The sequence below is a fragment of the Plectrocnemia conspersa genome, unplaced genomic scaffold (assembly GCF_051122295.1).
Source record: "Plectrocnemia conspersa isolate PC_06_02 unplaced genomic scaffold, ASM5112229v1 ptg000011l, whole genome shotgun sequence".
NCBI lineage: Eukaryota > Metazoa > Arthropoda > Insecta > Trichoptera > Polycentropodidae > Plectrocnemia > Plectrocnemia conspersa.
In genome coordinates this window covers 6,211,929-6,237,401 of record NW_028277175.1, presented here as the reverse complement: position 1 = coordinate 6,237,401, position 25,473 = coordinate 6,211,929, and the positions used below count along the sequence as shown (strand labels likewise).

At 29.3% G+C, this 25,473-nt stretch overlaps 1 protein-coding gene across 1 annotated transcript; it reads left to right on the top strand.

The window, feature by feature from the left end:
* The first annotated feature begins 22,912 nt into the window (after positions 1-22,912).
* On the top strand, positions 22,913-24,833 carry LOC148229253 (uncharacterized). Its single transcript, XM_088196482.1, has 3 exons — positions 22,913-23,144; positions 23,227-23,842; positions 23,917-24,833. The coding sequence occupies exons 1-3, from the start codon at positions 23,072-23,074 to the stop codon at positions 24,263-24,265; spliced, it is 1,038 nt and encodes a 345-aa protein (XP_088052608.1). The 5' UTR covers positions 22,913-23,071; the 3' UTR covers positions 24,266-24,833.
* Positions 24,834-25,473: the final 640 nt, after the last annotated feature.

The window sequence follows — 25,473 nt, the reverse complement described above, 5'->3', positions numbered from 1 at the left end:
TGTCTGCTAATCAAGATATCAAAGGTCAAAGGTCACAAAATTTGTTTTTTTGCAAATATCTCGCGTTTTATGCGTTGCACGTCATTAGATGCTTTACAAAACTTGTAAAGCATAAAATTATCTACAAGTTTAGTTATAATATTTATTTTGTATCATTAACCGTTTTTGAGATATAGCGCGAAGAGTGGGAGGCGTACATCCGTTTATAGAATCCAGCGAGTATTTCTACCTGCTTAACTTGGTATAAGCTTTGAAAAAGTAAACAATCGTGAAAAAAGTGGTCTTGGCAAGTCGTTTGAACCATAATTTTATTACTTTCTTCATTGTATTATTAGGAATTAAAAATAAAATATTGCTCGACAAGAAATTTGTGCGAAAAAATTGAAAGAGTTGAGAGATGTCCTTACGGAGTATGTACCAGATGATAAGAAGATTATTTCCAAATTAAGAGAAAAATATTTAACTGATATTATAGTTATAATGAAGATTGGATCATTCCCTATTTTTTCTTTTCGCGATGCTCAAGCTTAAGTTTTATCCATAGCTTGGTATGAAAATAAAAAAGGCACTTCGGAAGAAGAACACTTGCGCGTAGTGGAAGCTGCTGCGGCGATTATTAGAGAAGATATTCGATCTTCTGTTGTTGAGACCAAGTCTTATCCGCCCACGAGAAAATATTAATGAAGAAATTCCGAAAATTTTATTATATTTTCTGCAAGAAGTTATTATAAAGAACAGAAAAGGAAAGACGGGGCATTTTAAAACGAAATACACAGCTATAAGTCATGCTATAATGACTTCCATACGAAAACGGTCCTTTTCTTCGCAGTTATTAATAGGCCTATCTGTATTTCTTCATAGAAAAAATACAGATAGGCCAAACATCCAAAAAGACTTTTGGATGTTTTGTCAAGCTAAGGTTTTTTCGCTTCATATAGTGATACTGTAAAATGTTAAATTTCAGCTGTTTATCACTCACAGCCTCGTAATCAACCATCATAGTCAAGTGCCTTAGTACAGTATGCAGCAGATAATGCAGAAAAATATTTATACTCTTGATGGCTATAATACTGTTCATATAATGTGAATGATAAAAATAGTAACTCCAAAATCTGAAGTTATATCTGATGACCGCATAAAGAAATTTACAACAAAACCAAGTGCAAAGGAGTTAGCAGCACTATCACATATACCCCTTCTAGTGTATGAAAATCATGTCGTACCCGGATTGAGCAAGAGATTCAAGTTCAAAATTTTAATGATGTAGAAGAACTAACCGAACAAATATTTAATGTAGTTGATTTGTTGTGGAAGTACGGAAAGTGGAAAAATATCTCACCGTTGCCAGGGTGGAATGGATTTATTGAACAACTTACAAAAAACAATGAGAACTTTGTAACTTCTCGGATTCTGTTTCTTACTTTTATTCATCATCCTGTGAGTAATATGGACACAATTTACACTACATTACAGTGCGCTATAAACACTGCCAAGAAACATGAACAAAGAACATGCTTAATAACTTTTGATCAGCCGTTGTACATAAAAGCACGTGAAATCGTAGCAGCTTCAGATGCTAGCTCAGACTTGTCCAGAGTAGTTGTGAAACTAGGAGGCTTTCATATGCTTATGTCTTTTATTGGATGCATAGGGTATATAATGAATGGAAGCGGAATCAAGGAAGCTCTCAGTACAATTTATGCATCGAATTCTGTCGACAAAATGTTGGATGGTCCCGCTTTTGCAAGAAGTATCAGAGGCCATACGTATTACTTTTTGCATTATCGATGATGATTTTTGAAGATATGGAGATTGAAAGTTATAATGCTTTAGATGGGTTCATTCAGCAGATAACAATTTGCGATGTTTTCTACGAAACTGTGGAAGAATGTACAGGTAACTCTGGCTCCGTAGTTTACATAGCGTTATCCTATAAACGGATGCGCGCTTCCCACTCCCCGCGCTATATCTCGAAAACCATTAACCACACGAAGAAATAAATTATAACAAACTTGTAGAAAATTTTATTTTCTATAAGTTTTGTTAAACATTTAATGACATGCGAAGCAAAAGAGGCGAGATATTTGCAAAAAAACGATTTTTATGACCTTTGACCTTTAATATCTTGATTAGCAGACACGATATCTTTTGAGACTTTTCACCATATATTTAAAACGCCAAAACAAAGGTCTGTGCAAAATTTTAGCTTGTTATCTTTCATTCCGAGGTTAAACCCTTATTTGACTGGACTATAAACATTTTTTTTGATACGGCATAACATATATTTAGATTGGAATTTAGCAAAATTGTAAATTGTACAACAATGCTATTCAGGTGGATGTTGGATAATAAAAGCAGATTTTTATTTTATTTCCAGCAATTGATAATAAAACTACAATACAAGTCATAACTCTCGAAGCTCCCACACTTCATCCTATGATGTTTACAATAAAGGGCTATATATTTTAATATATTCACTTTGAAGGATGCGGGACGTCGTAAAATCCTAGATCCTAGACAGAATACTATAACAGAAGTTGAAAACCATACTTTACGATTTTTCGACTATAAAACTATTCGACTCCGTTCTGTGCCATAAAAGAGCACAACGCCCTAATATAAAAGAATAGTAGCTGCTTAACCCTTGGTTATGCTGCCACCTTTCAACAATCTGTGTTGAGATTATTTATAAATTATTTTACTATATTTTCATCAACTGCGTTACCGAGTGAATTTTGCATAACAAAATTATGTTTATCTGATAAAAATGCGTATTTACGCCAGTACTTTTTTTTTTAGTAATATTATAAATTTACATTTTTAGACATTGCCGACAGATGGCATTATTAAATTTAATACGAACTTTTTTATTTTATTCACTAAGTACGTTCGTGTATGTATGTGTGTCGTGTCACATCAAAATGCCGTTTTTCCTCTGAAGTGGTCATGAAAAGTGCCGCTAGCGAATTGTAGTTTACCACTTTTATTATTCACGACATTATCTGCTGATAACAGCCAGGCGGTGCTCTTTGATGTTCACACAGTCACAGTCAGTGTAAACAGCGGCTGTCGTCAGTGTGTGACACTCAGGGGTGACAGATTTGATGCTGTTTACACAAGCGCGCAATGTTTTAATATCCCTGGAATGACATACTATTTTGTTACTAATGATTTTAATTAAACGTCGTAATTCGTTGATAATACATATCCATACGCTAATTTTTAGTGTTCTCAAATATGGCTCCATTGTTTGAAAACTGAGACATATCTATAAGAGGAACTACGGATCATATCCGTATTTGTATTCCAGTGCCATTTTTCCAGGAGCGATAGGATACAATAAATTGCATTATTAACGTAGCATCTGCTCAATGAAGCACATCTAGTTTTAGAGTACCATGAAAAATCGCGATCGCTTCCCTTGTTCTAATCCATTGCGGCCAAAACAACATTTTTTGCGTTACAAAATTCAAAGAAATTTATTTGACAGAAAATATAAGGCTATCAATTACAGTTAACGCAGCGAAATAAAATTATTTTATCAAAATTTATATTCATTTCGATACAGAGGAAAACTGAAGATGGGGTGCCAAGCGACGTGACGCAGATCGCGTACTCTCTCATTTTCATAGAGACTGTCAGACAATCAATATGTAATAACAATGACTTACGGCTTTCTAACACAGATTCGAGCATAAAATAAAAAACGAGTTCTTTGCAAACGCATACTTCACATTGAATTCGTATATATTTTTTGCATTTTACATTAAAAAAATATTTATACCCACATACAAGGCCGACTCTAGCGTGGCTTTGGCGCTCCATAGAAGGCCTTATTTTTAATCAATAATTTTAAATATCCATATTAAAACAAAGACAAATGATTAAGCAATGAGTCATGAAAAATTTAACAAACTCAGAATGTATAAAATAAAAAATAAAAAAATATAAAATTACTAATAACAGATTTTACTCTAATGAAATCCAGAAAAGTAGTAATTTAACAATAAAATACGGGTTTTATGATGACATTCGTAAATATACAAAATTGAAAAAGAAGCCCTATATTTTAAATGGTTTAACATTCATTATCTTATAGAATTCTCTCCTCTAATGATTGTAATTACATTTTATTTGCATTGTACTTGCTTACCAAATATATGTTTTTTTAGTTTTAATGTTTTGATTTAATATAATTTTAATTGTTCTACTTTATTATTGTTAAGCATAGTATTATATCATAGTGGCTAAATAAAACTCATTAATATTAAAATTATGATATGGATGTACATATATGTACAATAAAAAAAATTAGCCTCAAAGAATTTAATTTCAAATAATTGAAAATAGTTTACGCACCACTGTTCTAAGGAAATCTAAAGCTTACAGCCGATAGCCGCTGAGCATTGACAGATTGTCGACACCGCCCCTTATCTAGTATAAAAAGTGATAAATTGGGTAGACGCAATGATATTTAAAATCCAATCAAACGAATATAAAGTGCAAGATAAATATTGTTGTATATTATAAAATTAGACAGATTTTATTACTTTTCTATAATTTTTTTTTATTTGATAAATATAATTTAATAACAAGATTGTATAAAATTAATTTTTAACTTATAAATTAAGCAAAGTGTATTATACATGAAGCTTTGAATTTTTTTCATATAAATCTGCATTTTAATTTTGCTTCGGATTTATTGTCAATAATATGAAAATTGATAAAAGTGATATTAGTATTAAAAAAATATTTTTAAATTATTATATTTATAGTGATATATCACATTAAAGTATTATTTTTAAAAAAGTAATTAATTTTGGAAAAAAACCTTTTAAATTATCTATAACTAAACATTTTGTATAAAAAAAAAATGTTTTATATTGTTAGATGCTATTTTATTTATTAGTTTCTTAGACTATGGTATTATTCATATGAAATTAATTTCTCATTAAATTTATTGTATAAATACGCAGCTGCCAACCCTGATTTTCACAGCGCACATAAACTTTAATTGCGAGAAAACGCCAAAATTACAGATAAAGACTTTTGAGGCATCAAAGCAAAATCCGACGCTGAATCCATACTGACGTAATTACGTAATCATCGTAATGACAGGGATGACCGACTGACAGTATTTTCGATTCTCGGAACTGTTTCTCGAATGACAAATCGTCTAATTTGTCCATTGTTGCATTCATAGAGGCGTGATGATATTTTTTATGATATCACAATGTTCACAGTTAAAACATGTGTTGGAAGTCTGCGATAACGACTAATCGGTTGTAATAACTTTTGAGTGACACTTTAAAACGTTTCAAGAAGAGACGTGAGAAAAATGATCTAGTATAAAGCTAAGGTTGTTTTAACCTTTAAGCTTTATCTTAATTCACGATCAGACCTCACACATTTGCCCATCCACGAGTGTTACCTTCAAGTGGTTTTCAAAATAATTGAGTTTGTTTTTTTAACGTTTCACTTCGGCTTAGCAAAATTATCATAGAAATTATAGTTCATAAAAAATAGTCCTGTTACCATAGATTGACAGATGGGATACGCCCCTTGTAAATAATCTGAAGCTGCTGTATCTGCAGCAAATTCCGAAAGCAGCTGCACCAGAAGCGAATCGTTTCCATATGGTGCTCGATTATGTGCGCTATTTAAAACGGTATTATGAGTAGACATAGTTCGTTTAAAATAAAATGGAAATATTAAACCATTAAATGAAGAATGGTCGTGTCTTTATAATAAACGATCGAAGAACGTATTATTTTATAAACCACTATAACTTCAGATTTTAATCATAATATGTACATACATATATGAAATGATGTATACTGAAATTAATTTAATCTAAGCTAATAAATACAAGATATGTTTCCGATTAAAACCCATTAGTCTTATCAAATTTCGCAGTAGCTTTACCACCCACTTTACCACCCACTGATTATCAAATTTCATGTTTAATCATTTTAATCAGTTTGTTGTATTACATTCACAGTAAGATTCCATTGGTATATATTAATTAAAAATGATTATGTGGTTTATCGTATCCTTGTTTCTTGTACATCCGATGTCAGGAAATAGTCATGTCAAAGTGGGCTTAGAGAGGTCGTAAGTTCGCAACGAACCATGACACTCGGCGTCATTAAATGTCGACTTCTCGTATAATTAGCTAAATAGCTGAAAACTTCCAAGGATTTATTAAGAATTTTGGGGGTGCTATACAAAAAATTTGAAACAGATTGCCTGATAAATAAGCAGATGTAGAAAACCTTTTTTAAAAATTCAATATATTTTTTAACTTTTCTCTTTATTGAATCAACTACAATATTGTACTGTACAAAAATCACTCTTTGACACAAATGTAGGAAACTCGAATAATATATTACATAAATAAATACATACGTAATTTTTATGTTTCGTGAACGAAAAATAAATTTAAAGGTATGTTATAATATATATTTTAAAATGGTTTGAGATATAGGTTATAATAACAGATTTTGTAATTGCAAAAAATATATATTATAATACTACAAAAAATTCACAAAATTATTTTAATTTTAATTGTTGACTATAAAATGGACTATAACAAAAAAATATTATTTATGTACTTATCTAATAAACAAAAAAAAGTTTAGAATAGCCAAATGCATTTATCATATTTTACAAAAAAAAAAATTTACAACTACATTTTTTTATTTACTCAGTTATTATACGTTGTGATTTATATTGTGTATTAAATAGATTTAAAAGAAACTCTAAGACTCGGGATTAAATATATGATTTTTAAAGACTTTTTTTAGATATTTGTAGTGAAATATTTTCTTAAATGTAAAGATTTAATTTTTGTATTTTTTTACCATGTATAATAAAAGTAATTTTCAACATTTTTGGCGCAACTTGGCCATTATGGCGCATTAGAGAAACATATTAAGTCATAATAGTCAGATTTGTAATAAGAACTGCAAAAAAAATACAATTGATTTCGCTTACTTGGACCACCGGTTAATCGGGGCATCCAATTATTGGGGGCAAACCTCAAGTTAAATACACCAAATAAATTAAGTAACTATAATGTACTTCATTTATTTGGGACACTTACATTTAAATACGAGGTTTATTTGTTTGTTAGCAATAATTTTTAGAAATTTTATAATGACAATGACAACTGTGTAAATGCAATTGTTGAAGTCAATAAACAAAACATCAAATACTAGATAAAGACGACAACAGTAATTATGAAATAAACGTGTTCAAGTAACAAACTAGTTTAGGAGATTTTTATCAACTTTTACTTCACTTAAATAAAAAAAGGATAACTAAAAACTATAACTGGTTGTATTTACATTTACGATATTAAGGTAAAAGTTTATTCTAAATACTTATGAAATTTTTTGCTTAAATAACATCTTTAAAAAATACTAAACGTAATGTATTTCTGCAAAAATATAATTATATATAACTTTATTTTTTAAATTTGTTGGTTTAATGTTATAGAATTAACTGTATTTTTTTTGTTTTAGAATTTTTTTATAAGTAATATCGATTATTTCAGTTTAAATACTTATATTTCGATTTGGTAATTACATATAATTTTCTTTAATATAAATCTATAGCCAAGAATTAAATAAAGTGTAAGAAAAACATTATAAATATTACCTTACACTTCGCTTAAAAATGTTTTAATATGGTGTGTCCCAATTAAACGGAATCGATTTATATGAATCGATTCCGTTATAATTCCCATTAAGTTATATACATATAAGTAGAAATACAAATTATATTTTTGTAACATTACTTTTAATATTTTTTAAATATGCTATTAAAATGTAACAAAAATTTTAAATTATTCATATAACTCTATTCCATAAACCTAACCCAACAAATGTTAAAAAACATGTAAATTTTTTTTTTCTACATTAATGCATCAAGTTAAGTCTGCACTAAATTTTACTGTAGAAAAAAATTTAGTTCTACATGTATACACATAATTTAAATTTTTAATATAGAATTGACTTAAAATTTTTGTAAAAGATTTCTATTTTAAAAAATATTATCGATTATTTTAGTTTACATAATTATAATTATATTTGATAATTACACATATTTTTTATAATGTATAAGAAAAACACATTTTGGAATTTTGACTTAAACTTTGCTAATTATTATGCCCAAAATGTTTTAGTTCAATATGTCCCAATTAAGCAGAATTAATTGCATACACTGTACAATAATTTCGCAATATGTTAACACAATTAAAAGCATTTTTTTTCTAATGGTTCATGTTTTTATAGTTACTGTTGTTATAGTGAAAAGCACAGCTTAAAATTAATTTAATTTATAATTTGTAACACAATCTATTATGAATTAAGATTCACAATCAATCATAAGAATGCAATTAAAAAAAGTGTTAAAAAATAATTATTTCCTTAAGATATTAAAAAAAGTGCAATCGATTTTATCTAAAAATAAATAATACCGTAAGGAAAACATATAAGTTTTGAAATATTTATATATACATATATATTTATAAATTGACTTTGTAGACAAATCTAATTTTGTGATTTATTTAACATTTAATTATGTATTTCAAAACAGAATAAATGTGCAAGATGCGCATTATTTTTCTTAATCATTAGAAACATACAAATGGTATAAATACGTAGTCGAGAGTTGCTCTAATAATTTGAGAATCTATGGTTTGTGTCGTTATTCCACAATAACAAAAGAACCACCACAAACCATCACTTTCGCCGTTATGTATCCTTGAAATCTCATTTTGCATATAAAGATAGTAAAACTGTTTTCAGGTAAACAACAGTAAATATTCATAAAGGTGTGACGCTTCTAATTTTACTGTGTATTCCGACGCACAAATATTTACTCAATGTTTCGGTTAACAATAACAAAAATATCTCTAAAAATCAACTCAAGATCGAGTTGACATATTGAAGTGCAAAACTATAAAAAAACTCGCTTAATAAAGATCTAAATTTACAACTTTCGACGACGGATATAACGATGCAAAAAATAATTTGTATATCTATTTAATTTATTAATGAGCAGAAGACTTCTGTAAAACGTCGTTGACGCCTGAATATCACGTGTGAAGCGTGTCGTTAGGGATTTCCTGGAACTAGATTCCTGTTATCCTTGTGACAGGTTACATACCGCATCGATCAACCTTTAAAAGTTAGTGGAATCCAATGAAAAAAGTGCACACATTATGCAGACATATTTTGAGTAGAATTTTAATATGAATTCCTATTGTTTTTATGCACAATTGCTAAACTATAAATCATCAAAATCGGCGTAAAAGAAAGTATTTTGATTATTCGAGTAAATTAGTGGATCCGTGAAATATTTCTTTTAACAGGATTTTCTCCGTTTTGTATAGAGCTGTAATTTAGGGTTGTTGCTTTGTTTTGAAACGCCATTTGTGCTTTGAAAGGGTTCGTAACTTCTTCCGACGAAACCCTTTCTAAACGGTATACTTTCAGACAGTTATTCAAACGGATGTCTTTCTTCGGCGACAATCGACAATAGAAGCGATACACGTATTATATTATATCTGTACGTCAAAAAGAACGGCCTCGCCTTTGTTTCTTCTTGACACAAAGCTCTAAGGAAAGTAAATTGTGTACCTTGAAATCGGTATGCAAATGTGTGGCAGTAAATACTTCAACAACGAGCAACAACAATGAAAATTGACATAAACGAGACCGAAACGGTTTTCACTTTTAAATTTTACTTTTCGTTATAATTACTATACTAAAAAAATATATTAGTAGATAGTACTAAAATTAAAATATGCTTAAAAATTGTAAATATTAGAACAAAATCTAAGAAGGTTACAAAAAGCAGCAGTAAACACTTATTTTTTAGAATTAATCTCTTTTGGCTCAACCTTATATAAAAAAATTCACTGTTTTTCTACAACAATTTTGCATTTATTTACCACAAGTATATGATTTTTTATATAAAATATAGTTACTGCTAATATATATTTTTATTTTTATTATTAGTAGTAGTATTATTTTAATAAGTTACGTCACTTTATTTGCAATACTTGGCTAGGATTACGTTAATGATATTTATTTTCCACCAAGATGTTTTATTTATTCATCATGCGTAAATGAAAATATGTGATCCCTTTCATATGTAGCCGCCTAATATTTTTTCTACTGACAATTTTTGCGCTTAGCGACTTTGATCTTAGTCGCTTGGGAATTATAATTATGTTCTAAGCTTTTTGGAGATGTTATCCCTCATTTATATACGCCAAATTAATATTCAGTACTCCATCCTGACCTTCACGTTACTTTCAATTTTAATCTTTGGGCTTTATTACCGTAAAAAATCAGTCGTCCTTTTGATTTGACGCGCGTCGTTGAATATCCAGGACAACAGTTAAAATTCACTCTCCGTTATATAACAACAGCTTTTTTGTGTTGCTCAGGATCATAATTCATTATGGTCGTTTTATTAGGGGGTACAATATTTGTACACAATTGTCGTCTGGCTAATGGAAGCTTTCGTCAGTCCTTTGAATTGCACGGCAGCCCCCTACAAAGCGAGACATTCAAAGGACCAAAAGGACGTTTTACAACATTTGCGACAATGACCGGCTATTGTTTGCCTACAAATGCTATTGTTTAATGTTCGAAAATTTGCTTTTGCGCGTCCTGACGCCGACAATTTTTTTTTTCATAGAAAAAAATAGATAACTTGACCGACATTTTAGGAAAATTACAAGGTCGATCTTTTTTCGTTATGCAAAATTTTGCTATGTTCTCTTTTAAATATAATTAATAATATATGTATATAAAATTATATTTTTTGATTTCATCTACTTATAAAAAAGTGCTACTTTATCAATTGTATTTGTATTTTTTACATTTAAGTATAAAATACAATTATATAATTTATATAGCATAGAAAGGGTTAACTCGTACTAAATATTATTTATTCAAGAAAGTATATTACGATAATTAAAAATATATATGCCATTTTTGTCATGAGGCCCGGAATCATTGTTTTTCCAGGGTTTGCTGCATTTAATTATGTTAAATACCTTGTACATTTTTTAGTCTATATTATAGACAAGTATTTAATACAATTATATTACACTATATTTAAATACTATAACTAAAGCTAAAAAATAATTAAACTAACCATCATTTTTTTTATTTAAAACCAACAAATATATTAAATTAACATAAGCAATACCATGACACCTAGAAAAAGTAGCCTTTAATAAAATAGTATAATTAAATGGAGGTAAGACTATAATTTAATTTAATTGAACATACAAAATTTTATCACAGTGGCGTAGCTAGGGTAGGTGGTACCTGGGGCGATCCTTAAAATTGCCCCCCCCCCCTATATATTTTTGCATGGTCATAAAATCAGCATTTCTTATAATAATTAATTGGTTATTGGCAAACTCTTCCTATTTGTGGATATATATTAGTGCATTTAGGGTTAAGTACCACACTAGACGATCCCATCGCAAATATGCGGTCCCCAAGCAAGTGCCGCCTGGGGCGGCCCACCCCATAGCCTCACCATAGCTATGCCGCTGGCTTATTATTTAAAGAGACTTTCTTCGTGTTCCTTTTATTTTTTCTTTCCCAATTGCCTAGTTGCTGGGAGAAAGGAGAAAGAAGAAAATATACAAATAATATATTTAGATGATGTTTATTATCAAAATAGACAGATTTAATAAAATAAATATAACATAATATAACAAAGTATCAACTTTGCTATTTATTTGATTTTAGAGACAATCTGTTATGTAAACTTTGTATATAATTTGTTTTCATCAAATAAAATATTTTTTGATAAATGGAATAAAATTAAGAAGATGATTAAATATTTTAGCTAAATATGTAAAACCAGATTTTTTATGTAAATAACTTTAAGTTTTAATTGTTAAAATGAGTTTCAAATACATTATAGTAGTGAAATATATGATTTTTTAAATTTATATTTAATAGAAATATTTCATTTTAATAACTTAAAATAAAATATAATATCTTCAAATCATGTTAATGAATAGATAAAGTAAGAACTTATAAAATTTCTAAAAATAAAATTAAATCTAATATCTGTTAAAAAAACATACAATACATACAAATAATGTCAGCATTAAATTAAAAATTAATGATGATAGTTTTAAAAATGTAATCTTTTCTGTTGATAATAGCTGACTTTGATTACTTTACTCTTGTGGTCTTTTTATGATAGAATATTACATCTCATATATATTTTTACGTTTTTTTATCTAGTTATTTTATGTTTAGAAACATAATTTAGTATTATTTTTTATGAATACTAAAGGTAAAATGCCACAATTACCATATTAAATATAATTTTATTATAAATATAAATATAGTAGTTATATATTTAATTATTCTAAAAATTAGAAACAATAGTCAAAAGCAGTTAAGCCACGCTTCAAGGCACAAGCCATGCTTCTACGGAAGAAACGGCAATGTGGCCAAATAAAGGACCAGAAAAGAATAAATAAACTTCCAGAAACTGAAATCTGTTAAGATTTTTTCTTATTGTGTTATTCAATGCACGCGCTTCTTTCGAATGCCGTTTTGTTTTTACTGTTATCTAATATTTTCAAGCTTTTGAAGTGAATTATGTTAACGGCCGTAACGTAAATTCTTGACGTGACGTAAATTGATGATAAATATAAGATAATCTGTATAAGTTCAACCGTTATAATATGATTATTTATAGAAAATATAAGACCAAATAAGATAGCACGATGATTTACTATATGAAATTTATATTTTTGTAAAATATATGATATTTGCATTATATGAAATACTTGAAATTAAAATAGTGTTTCTTAACTGTGCAATTAGAAACAATTTTAGTTATTATTTTTAAATGGAGATAAGTAGCTTATTTTTATTTATTATATATTATATTATACAACAAATAGTAATTTAGAATAAACATATCATGGACAATTTTTTTATGAAGTTCAGTTTCACATTATCACATTCATCATTCATTTCATCGGCCAGTACTTGGAACTGTTATTTGCAATTATGCGAAGGTGTACCGCAGGTAATTGCTCACCTGCTGAAATTTCCTGCAAATGACCTACATGGTAGACGATCGTTAATACGTTTCCAGAAACAGTCCAGCGAATTGACAATGAGGAGTACGAACAGAGGGCGGTATTTCGCAGGACATAATGGCCACAGGACAAATGGTCCATTGTCTGCACGCAGGAGATGAAGCAAATGAACGACTTTGTTCGATGATCACCTTGGTGTTTGTTGTATAATGTGTGGTGTATATTTTGCCATAGAAGACCAACTGTAGAAAACTATTAATCAACGATGAGAGGACGTTTGATTTTTCCACTGAAAATCCTTGAAATATGGTCGATTATTGTCGAACTGAGAAATTCTGAAATAATGAGAATAAAGAAACATGTTGAATCAGATGCTAAGAAACGCCTCATATATTATCAGAATCACTGAAAAGATAAACTCATATCTAGTTATATGTTTTTTAAGTCCGCAATTTGATTATACATCGGAACTTAAATTATATACATAAAAAAATCAAACGTCACAAAAGTTTTAAATATTATTTGAAACTGCTAATTAATAATATATTAAAAAATATTTAATTAAAATTAAAACAGAAACCATAATACCCACTGAATAATTTATTATATATAATAAAATAAAATAAAGTTAAAGTCTAAAAATCGATATACAGTTAAATGTCTTTATGCTTAATAACTGGTACATAAAATATTACTATATTTTTAAAATATAATATTCTATCTCCATATATTATATTTATTTATTTAAATAATATTATTATATTATAATCAAATATAATTATTTATCATTAGATTCAACATAATTGTATTTGTTGATTCATGTAATGATTAGCCTAATTATTTTTTCGAACAGTAATAAATATCTAGAATTCCAGACTTACTTTTTTTTTTTAAATAATTGTTATATCCATCTAAGCAATATTTATGAAGCGGTCGTATAAGTTTACGATACAAATTTGATACGCCACGTTGCAAAAAATCCACAAATTGTGCAAACGTTTAGGGCTTCAAGGTTTCCAGCTAAAACGAGAGTCTTGCGATACCGTCCTTTGTTCAAATTCTAGATATAATGTCCATCTTTGACTGTAACAATAAGGTTTTTATAGCACTTTACGACTCTGCCATTGTTTGCTCTGCGATAAATCTGCAAACACTGCGAACGTCTCAAAACAAACAACGGACCGTTTAACGTTTGTTTTCTAGGGATGATTAGCCACGGATTATGCATTTAGACACACGAATGAAAACATTGCTATGATACAAATAATCGATAGTAGAAAGTCAATGACTCAATACTTAATTGTTACACTAAATATTTTAATATTCACACTAATAACCAAACTGTATGCGTCATAGTTGTTATTTCATTGGTCAATTACCATATCACAAACACGCACCGCATATCATTCAGTAAAACCACAATGGTTGCAGTTTCGTTTCACAACGTGTATAATAACCCCCGATGGGTGTGTCCGTAATATAGTACAAACACAATAAATTTGCGGCGCACATGAAGCACAAATGTCTGATTAATATATCGCTATCATTTTTTAGTGGTGTAATTAAGATCTTGATTAAAATTACAACGATGCTTTGTCTTTTAAAAAAAATTATTCGTTATTTTTCTCTGACTCCGAAGTGTCTAATTTGCTGAATAATATAGTGTCATAATTGATAACGCGATAACGAGCATCTGTTTGGTATGAATGGTTTTCACATAAAAGATCGATGTGGGTGAAGAAAATATATAAACAGATTGTCTTACAAATTAAGTTTATGGTTTTTTTAACTCAAGTATGGCGCCGTGCGTATTTTTAATTATAGGATTTACTGACATACCAAGCTGTAATAGTGGAATAGATCAGATTTATTAGTTTCTCAGGTGAGAATCTGTGAATCAACGAGGTGTAAAACTGATCTTTTGCGATAAACATCATCCCTCGGTTGATTTATTCTGAAAGCTCCGGCAATAATGGCTTATTTCGAGGTACGTTTCAATTGCGACGCGTCAGTATTCGCACGAGGGCTTCGTGTGTGGTCCAGACCACAAGGATATCCCCATGTTTATGCAACAATGGCGGGCGTGTGCTTGTACACATATTTGTATACGCGAAAAGTATCCTATGTAGCTTTACGCACACTTCGTCAAGGTAAACAAAGCCTCGGGACATCCTTGGCCTATTTTGACATTATCGGCATGTGTCTTGAACGATATTTGTAGATTGTTTATAAGTGCAAGAATATTAGTAAATAAACTAGATTTTATTCCTATAATCAATCATAAATTAGAGACACTTACTTATAGATAAAATTGGAGCGAGTGTATTATATAATTTTTTTTTTAATGTAGAAATAGTTTTTAGTATAAAATATATTATACAAGTTATTTAAAAATAATAATAAGATTATGTAGTTTTAAAATCGGGTACCAAAATTCTTTTCAAATTATGGGTAACACATTACCTGAATAATCTTGGCTTATTATTCTTTCGCCTGTTTATTAATAATATTATTAAAGGAGTTTCTTATTCCAAATTCTTACTTATGGCCGATCACCTCAAAATATATTTCAATGATAATTGTAAAAAACGTTAAATTGATATATGTACTCTAAGAAATATTCTAAAGCAAAAACACTGTTCTAAAGCAGTTTGATTATAAAATGGATAAAAATGTGTTTTATCGCACAGATTGTGTAACCGATTTTGGTGTTTTAAATGAAATTTATTTTTTTAATAATTTACAACTGGGCTGCACATTAACAAGTATGGCTAATTAAAATGAGCTGCATGCATTTTCTGACACCTGATTTAAAGCAGAGAATTATCAGTTAAGAGAGCAGAGAATTTCTCAAAATTGACTGCTGCTCTACTGGCTATTTTTAAATCGTAATATCACAAAAATTCAGCATAACTTTATATTTTAACAGTTCTGAATAATTAAAAAAATACATTAAAAATAATCTTGTTTTTAAATCAGAGACTTCCAAGCCTTCCACTATTATTAAAAATTTTACCTGGGAGAAGCATAATACGTATACTTATCAATAAATGCTGAATTCTGTTTGCAAAAAAAATATTAAAAATGAATTTTATATACATGTATATTTTAATACGATTTAAAATTATGCTTATGATATAAAATATATTTTTAATAAATCGTTTATATTCATATTTTTATATATTTATAAACGTATTTTTTTCTGCAGAATTAAAGTTACAAAATATTTTTTTTTTATTAAGGTTCTAGCCAGGTTATAATTTTTTTAAACTTATTTTTCGATAATAAGTTAATTAGATTTGAAATTTTATTAATATTCTAAATATTTATTATTAACTTAATATTTAAACTAAATAAATAATATGATAATAAATATTGTAGGGTTTTATATTTAACGCGTTTTGAGTTAGTGTGTGTAATATGCAAACACCCAAACAATTTACAAAGATTTTAAGAAAAATATTTAGCTTCTTTGTTACAAAACAATATTTCTTTAGAAAAATACGTATTATATATTTATTTTCAAAAGACATATGTTAATTTTGGAATATTCAATATATATCTGTATTTGGTTAGAAAAAAAGTTATCAAAAACCTTGTATGGAAAATATTTTGATAATTAAAACTAACTAGAACTTTCAAACGTCGAATATCAATGCAATAATGCCCAGTATTCAATGTGTTAAACATGGTAAAGCTTTTCCTAAAAATACTGTGCTATTGCATTACATATTTACAAGCCTGCCAAGAAGAGAAGGGAGGGAATAAATAACCAGGCCCAATTCTGGAAAAAATTATAGCAAAAATATATTTATAAGAAAGTAAAAACCGACTTCAAATAATGATTCTGAAATAAACTGCAGTTGTCTAATATGTATGTACTGATGCTTATTAGCTATTTATATATAGTTCCTTCAGCTCTTTTTATACATACAAGAAATAAAAGGAGCGGAACATTGCCTTCAAAAGCACCCACTTTCTATGTAGAACTTTCGAAATCAACATTATTATTTTAAGGGACAGATTGTATATCTTCCTTTTACGATTTTTTTATGTGGAACCTTATAGCAAATATTAGTAAAACATCGCTATTTTTAGTGAAGCATGTACATACATTAAAATATTGTATTTATCATTAACATTATCTAATAAACGAACATATAATATTCACAGGGCTTAACCCTCGCCTCTCTTTGAACCCCAGCATAGCGTAATCAAACGCAAATTAAACCAACGGATTTCATACATATAAATTTAATACTAGCATAACAACCGATATCAGCGCATCTCAAACTTACTCTATGAAACACGACACACCTGGTCAATTCGTGTCACACGCGTGCGCAAATGTTGGCGACCGCTGCTGTTGCTGACATCAAAGTGCCGCCGAGCAAATAGAGGTGCTAAAACATTTGCTTGTTTATTTCTGCTGGCGGGGTTTTATTTATTGTTCTCCGTATCAATAATACACGCGTTCATATTATATTACCGCGAGAGCTCGCAATTTTATTTTACACCAACAGAATCGATCGTTAAATCGATATTGTTATGCAAAACTCGCAGAAGTAATCGTTCCTCTGAGATTTTATTAAAGTCGGCTTTTCCTTTGCATCAGAAATGGAACATAATAATATTTATCATATCTTTCTGGCTTAATTGAGTAGTGCGTATATTTGGAGCTGTATCTTAATCCACTGATTGCCTTTTAAATACCAGTAAAATCGATTATTAAGCCGTTTATTGCTGGGTGAGTATTGAATTGTACATTTCATACAAAGTAGTCTATATTTAGTCACTTAATAAAAATATGTTGGGTGTGTTATATCGCTATAAATTTTATTATAATAAAATAATAAAAAAATAAAAGAGATTGTTGCTATAAGAATTAGCCAAAAGTATCAAAGAGGAACGATATCTATATATTTTAATTTACATGAAGATTGCCTATCCCTGTAGATATAGTTACATATAATAATATTTGCGTATTTTATGTAGTTTTACTGCATATTCCATATATCCTACACAAACAATGCTTCACACACGCGGAAAACGAATTTCGGTAATTGATTCGATATCTTATCAGGGTCGGCGTCGCTTTTGATGTATTTCCTGTTATCAGAGGAATCGGGGGAACGCGATTCGACACCTGTTGACTACCGGTGACGATTGTGACCTCATGTTAAGGGCCCCTATTTTGGGAAATTTATGACAGGGCGAATTTGCTGAAGAGGCTAGCTTAAAACGTCAATGAGGCGAAAATTTTGTGGAAATGCTCTGGGGGCACTCGATCGTAATTAATTGTTTCGATAAAATAAATTTATGATATTTGGTAATGCGCCGAAAAATAATTATATGTATATCTAATCTATGGTGGGGTTCGATGTTAAATTATAAAACAATGTATTATAATATTATAGAAATATTTGACTTGATTGATTTATTGTCTTGTACATATATTCACAATGGTTGACAAGATCGATGGTCATAAACTAAAACTAGAAGAGTCGAATATTAGGAGATTGTTACATGTTTCACATAATATCTACAAAACTGAACACTTTACTGAATTAATTGCCCGTTTACTTTTCAAGAGAAGACAATCCAAAATATAATAATTGCACCAATGGCTAATTTAAATGTCACTTTGCAATATATTCTGTTGGGTTTAGCTGCTGAAAAAAGATTAAGGATAGTTTGATAGACCAATAGCGTCTTTTAAATACATGGCAATGCAGAATATTGCCTTGAAAATTACCCTCCTATTTCTCTCAACTCACCTCTGCAAAAAAATTTTTGCAAATTTGGATTTGATCGCCAAGTTTCAGTACTTGGCAGATATCTTTGGTAGAATTATAACATACTACATTGAGAGTATAGAATAGTTTGTGTATTCAATACCTTAGTTTATTAATTTAGTATAATATAATAATGAAACATTGAATGAAAAATTTAGTAAATTTAAATCAGTATCTTCAGAAGAAATTCATAACATAATATATAAATTAAAAAAGAAACCAGTAGTTCTCATGAATTAGATGTGTGAAATAGTAGGAACTAAATTACATTATTTTATAAATAAAGCACACCGAAGGAGAAATACCTGATAATTTCAAGATTGCTACTATTATACCTATACCTAAAATAAAAAATAGTAAAAAGGTTGAGAAAATAAGAGAAATTAACTTGAATAGAAAAAGTGATGGAAGAAGAATCAAACAATTAAAGGATTTTATTATTTCTAAAAACTGATCTAGAAGACAAATCGGGATTCAGAAAAAATCATTCCACTGAGACTGTATAACAAGTAGTAATAAATTATTGATTATAGTCCAATGATATGAACAAAATCATTAGAGCAGTTTTCTAGAATTTTAAGAAAGCTTTCGAAACAATACACAAAAGTATAATGTTGAAGAAATTAGAGAAAATCGGTACAAGTGAAATAGTTTTAAGATGGTTTAATAATTATTTAAAAAAATATAGCAAAAATGAATTAAGTATAATATAAATATAGTTAAAAAATAATGTACTTAACTATATGAGAATAAAACTAAATGTATGTTTATTAATTATAAAAATATGTTAGATAATAATGTATAAATAGTTATAGATAACTATATTATAGAAATAGTTGATAATATAAAATATTTTGGAGTAATTGTAGATAAAAAAATTAATTTTAAAGAACATTGTAAATACAAAAATAAGTATATCATCCAGAATAAAAAAATATGTAAAGTATAAACACAGAAATAATAATTTACAATAGTATCATATTGCCCCATTTTATTTAATGTGCAACAATATTCGATATCTTTAATTAATTTAACAGATATTAGAAAAATAATTAAATAGGGCAATGAAAGTAGTCTTAAATAAAAATATAGTCTTAAAATTCGTTTAGTGTACAAATTAGCTATATAAGCTAAATAAATTATTAATAAAAAATTAAGATAGTCATAAACGAAAGCTAAAAAATTATAATATTAGGATATTGTTACAATATGTTTCACGTCATATCCACAAAAGATCATCACTAAACACTTGACTGAATTAATTTACCGTATTGAGTTTTAATTTCCATGATAAGATGATACGAAATGTATTTATTTACCCAAATGCTAATTTGAATGTCACTTTGCAAGATAAACTGTTGTACCTAGCTGCTGACAATGGATAAAATATGGTATTGAAAACCACTAGCCTCTTTTTCTATACATTTCAATGCATAATATGATATGAAAGCTTTCCAATTTTTCTCAACTCACCTTTGCAAAATTATCATGAGGGACTATTTGGAAATATGGATTTTATAGCCAAGTTGCAACATTTGACATGAAGTGAAATTTATATGATTATATCCTTATAAGCTAAAAAAAATGTAATATATAGTTTTTTTAATAACTACTACTTTTAAGTAAAATCTTTATCTTAGCGTTCGATAAACCGCGTAAATTAAGGGAAGGGTTATTAATATTTACTTGAAAAAATATACCTAACTAAGGGTAATTATCGTTTTATAAGAATAATTAATTGTTATTAGTTATTAAATAATTTATTTATTTATTTTATAAAATAATATGTAATTTCAAAATTCATTGTATATAATTTTTTCATAATCTTAATAAGAATTATAGTTATGTACGGTAAAACATATCCAATTTTCAAGTAACGGTCAATTTGACCGACAAATTCGGCATTATCGTTAGTGATCGCGGTTAAATTTGGGATTGCGAAACCCTAAGTACGAAAGTAATTAAGTTATAAAACAAAATTGAGATGAATTACGCTCGTGATGCATTAGCGATTTGGTTCATCTCACGGAATCGTGTTCTTTCGAAACGCAAAGTGTAGAAAAATCATAATTTTAGATTAATATTATGCAATTTGTTTAATCCGTTAATTTCTTCACAATCTTCAAACGCTATAACTAAAGATAAAATAAACTATAACATAAAGACTATTGTTGTTTTTTGCAATACTGATAAAAAAAATGGAGCGTTCACTCCCGAAAGTGAACATTATCCTTGGAAAGATGCAATAACTAGTCGTAAAAGTAATTGTGCGCCAATTGTGTAGAAACAAAGAGCTACTTAAAAGTATTTTTTTTGTGTATATTCTAGTAATGTAAACGTTGCATTATCGCCGAAAATAACAAGCGTAACTTTAAAAAACCGTGTATGCAATCGATGCCATGATAATAATCAATCAATCAATCCGTCAATCAAGTATAGTACGTGCCATCGATCACTGAGCCAGATTATAGTTTTTAGAGTGTCTAAAAACGACCAAGGTCTATAGAAAGTGTCAATTTTTAGGGCGATAATGTGGATTTTATCAAACGTCAAAATAATATAAACACTTTATGTTGACTTGAAAATATTTTTAATTTTATTATATTTACTTATAGATATATTACATCATATTTTATGTTATAACTAATATAGCGAAGAACAGGTAAAATGTTATCTTATTTAGAATGTGCCAAATCCTTAAAGGAAACGCTTAGATGTATAATTCACACCATAGTTTTAAATGGTATATAAGAGCAAAATGTCACACTTGATAGTGCTGCGGAAAAAATAGAGTGGCGCCTTTTAAAGTAGCCAATGATATTTTCAATCCATTTTTTGTTTAGATGCAAATAAAAATCTTCATGGTGGCATTTATTTCCAGATTTAATTTCAATAAAAAATATGTAGTAAGGATGGTGACCGGATTATTGAGCACACGAAAATTCTGAACATAGTTGATTGTTTGATAAGAAAATATATTTTACTTTTAATTCCAATTGCTTTATTTTTTTCTCTATTTTTAAGTAAAAATTTGTGTAATTATAGAAAATGTAAATGACTAATATAACTATATAGATATACATATATTGATAATTTATGATCAGAATTTTCCTAACCAATTAATTGTTAAAATATAACTATTTTTCATGTGCTTAAAATATTTTCATTTCAATATCAAATTTGACAAAATATGTTAAAAAAATTGGATTCAATATTTAGTATAACAAAATAAGGCTAAAGCTTTCATAATTCACATCGTTATTTACCATGCAAAAAAATTAGATATTTCAAGCTTGATGTTAAATTAACGTTACATAAATATAATGTTTAAATATGTCTTACTTAAGCACTAGTTATTGAGTATTAAAATAATATAAAATTGTGAATCGATCCAAAATATAAATAATTAAAAATAACGTGTGTGCTAGTTTTAGATAAGGTATCTTCTTATATTATCTGCTATTATACAAACCTTATTTATGAATGTTAAAATATTTTTATATGATTAGCTAGATTTAAGATGTTTTAATCTGTATTTAAAGACTATACATATATTGAAAATTAATCATTATAATAATATCTCAAAGGAAAAATGGATACCTTACCTAAAACTGGGTATTTTATGTCACATATTCTTTCAACCAAAACGATACATATTGCTTCATAGCTTGTACTTAATTTTCGGTTACCATCAAAGGTTACGCAATTACGTCTTTGAATATCAGTTACCCAAGATGTTTATAGTACTTTTAGTCAATAATTTCGATTGATTTTTACCGCTCTGTATCAACACATTTCAATTTTATAATTTTTGAGCTGTTTATATAACGTATTTTTCCCAGTAAATAATCTTTTGACTGGCACTGTCGAAGAGTGGGGCGATCATCCAGAGGGCTAACTCCGCCTTAAGGCGTGGTCCGCATGCGCGGTACCTTTGATCCCCACCAGCAGCCTTAAAGACCCGCCTCCCCCTCCGTCCCGCACCTCTCCGACAGTCCCGCTCCGTTGAGTTCAGTTCGGCTTCGGATACGACCGGTCTACGTTGCCGACGGTTAACTGTCCCGTTAACAAATCGATCGATCTTCAACATTTAAAAGACATTTGAGTGATCAGTGACATTGGCGTTGTTTTGTTTTGATTTGGAGTCACTTGTGTTGAGTGATTATCTCACATGACTGCATATCCAGTGATCAGTGTTATGGCGTCCGATATGCGTCCCGACGGACGAGTGCCAACCCAAACTGGTAATTATTAGCAAACCATCTACACAACCATGTATACAATAATATTTGTGCAATACTAATCTTATTTTATTTTTATCATTAGATTATCAACAAGTCAAACAAGAACCGCACAGTCCATCTTTGCCGACGCCACCGCGCACACCTCCAGAAGCGACCCAGCCTCTACCGGCTCAACCACCACGCCAGCCTCATCAACACCATCTGGACATGATGGCTCAGCACCACCATTTGACCCAACAGCACCAGATGTGGCTATCTCAACAACCACAACCGATGCTGTACTCAAAACCTACAAATCAACTCTTCCCACCGCCTACATACGACTCAAAAATGCCACATACATACCACCATCCATCACTGTACTCTCATCTATCACCATCTGGATCATACTCGAACGGACTACCAGCCATATTAATGAACCAATGGATCAGAAACGCGGCTCTATATCATCAAGCGTCAAGATATCCTCCAGTTGATCTACAAAAAATGAATCAAGCGAGAGTTCAAGGAGCTATCAAACCACCAGGAGCACCCAGCGCTAGACCTAAAAAGCAATTCATCTGCAAATACTGCCACAGACAATTCACTAAATCATACAATCTATTAATTCATGAGAGGACCCATACTGATGAGAGGCCGTATTCCTGCGATATATGCGGAAAAGCTTTTAGAAGACAAGATCATCTCAGAGATCATAGGTATGTTTGCTTTTAATTATTTCATCAATATATCATATTTATTTCTATTATTAATATAATTTTATTTTAATTAGATATATCCATTCGAAAGAAAAGCCCTTCAAGTGCACGGAATGCGGCAAAGGATTCTGCCAATCGAGGACCTTAGCTGTGCATAAGATTCTCCATATGGAAGAGTCTCCCCATAAGTGTCCGGTGTGCAGCAGGAGTTTCAACCAGAGATCCAATTTGAAGACCCACCTGCTGACCCACGCCGATCACAGGCAGGTGGACGCGTGCCCTGAGGTCACGTCCACAAGCCAAGGCACAGATACACCTCCGACTCTGTTGGACCTCTCACAAAAATCGCCTTGCGAAGTGACCCCACAGCAACCCCCGAAAAAATCGCTAGGCTTCTCAATCGAAGACATCATGAAGAGATAAGGTGTTTCGCCCTGAGGTCGAAAAATCCAGACCCTTCTTTGGAGGCGCAACCTGTTATTTATAATGTCCATGTGAGGTCACTATACATGTATATATAAATTAGTGACCCTACCTACGCGCGTTTTGCCTTTCTGAAGCCGACACACAAAGACGCCCACAATGGCGAAATATTAATTTATGTACAGTTCAAAAGTACCCTACCCTCAATTATAATAATTATCGTGCGTGCTATATGTGTGTGGCTATATCAAGTTACCAAGATCGAAAGACAAAGTGATTGTTGAATAAGTTCCTTTATATTAAAAAAAAATAAGAGGCTCGTTTTTAATTAATTTAAAATAGGATCTGCTCTCGAATATTCCTTTATACTTAAGTATATCCTGAAATAATTGTATAATACAAAAATTAAATAAAAACAAACACGAGTTCCTCTCAAATTGCTAAGGTCGCTTGCCAAAGATCTTATAATACATTTTCACGCGAGACTGATTTTATTTTAATTATTATTTATTTCTTTCTTAATTAGTGCACTTCAATAAAAGTCCAAAGACGCCCAAAATAAAAAAAAGTTATTTCAGTGATATATTTTTGTAGCTTTAATTTTTTATTTATGCGGTTACCAATTACCTCAGTTGTTTATGTAAAATATTATAAAATTATGCATGTAAATAGAATTAGTTGTCTAGTGTTAAACGCAATTTAATTTATAATTTGTACATATGTAAATAATTTATAGCTTAGTAAGAAAATAATTAAAGTACAATATGTCAGTATTATTATATAAAAGTATCATATGTAATTTATTATTATTAATTAATATTATATTAAATTATATGGCGTATAATTATTGTAAATATTATAATAATTTGATGTCTTAAAACCAAATGCAAAATATATAAAGATATAAACTTAAAACAAATATTTATTATCCTTATTCCTTATTTCCCTATTTCATATGAAAACACTCAGATCTTTACATCTGGATCGACTGATCGTTAAAATACATAAAGGTAAGAATATGGAGTAAAAAATAACTAGCTTATGTAGTAAACTTTTTATATAATAATATAATACATAAAGAGCTATATAAAAATATCTTATATACAAATAAAGATAATATGGATATTTAAATGTAGTCTGATAATATAGAACGGGCTACTTTTAAGTGCGCCACCATTCAATTCATGTATCAACTATATAAAATTATT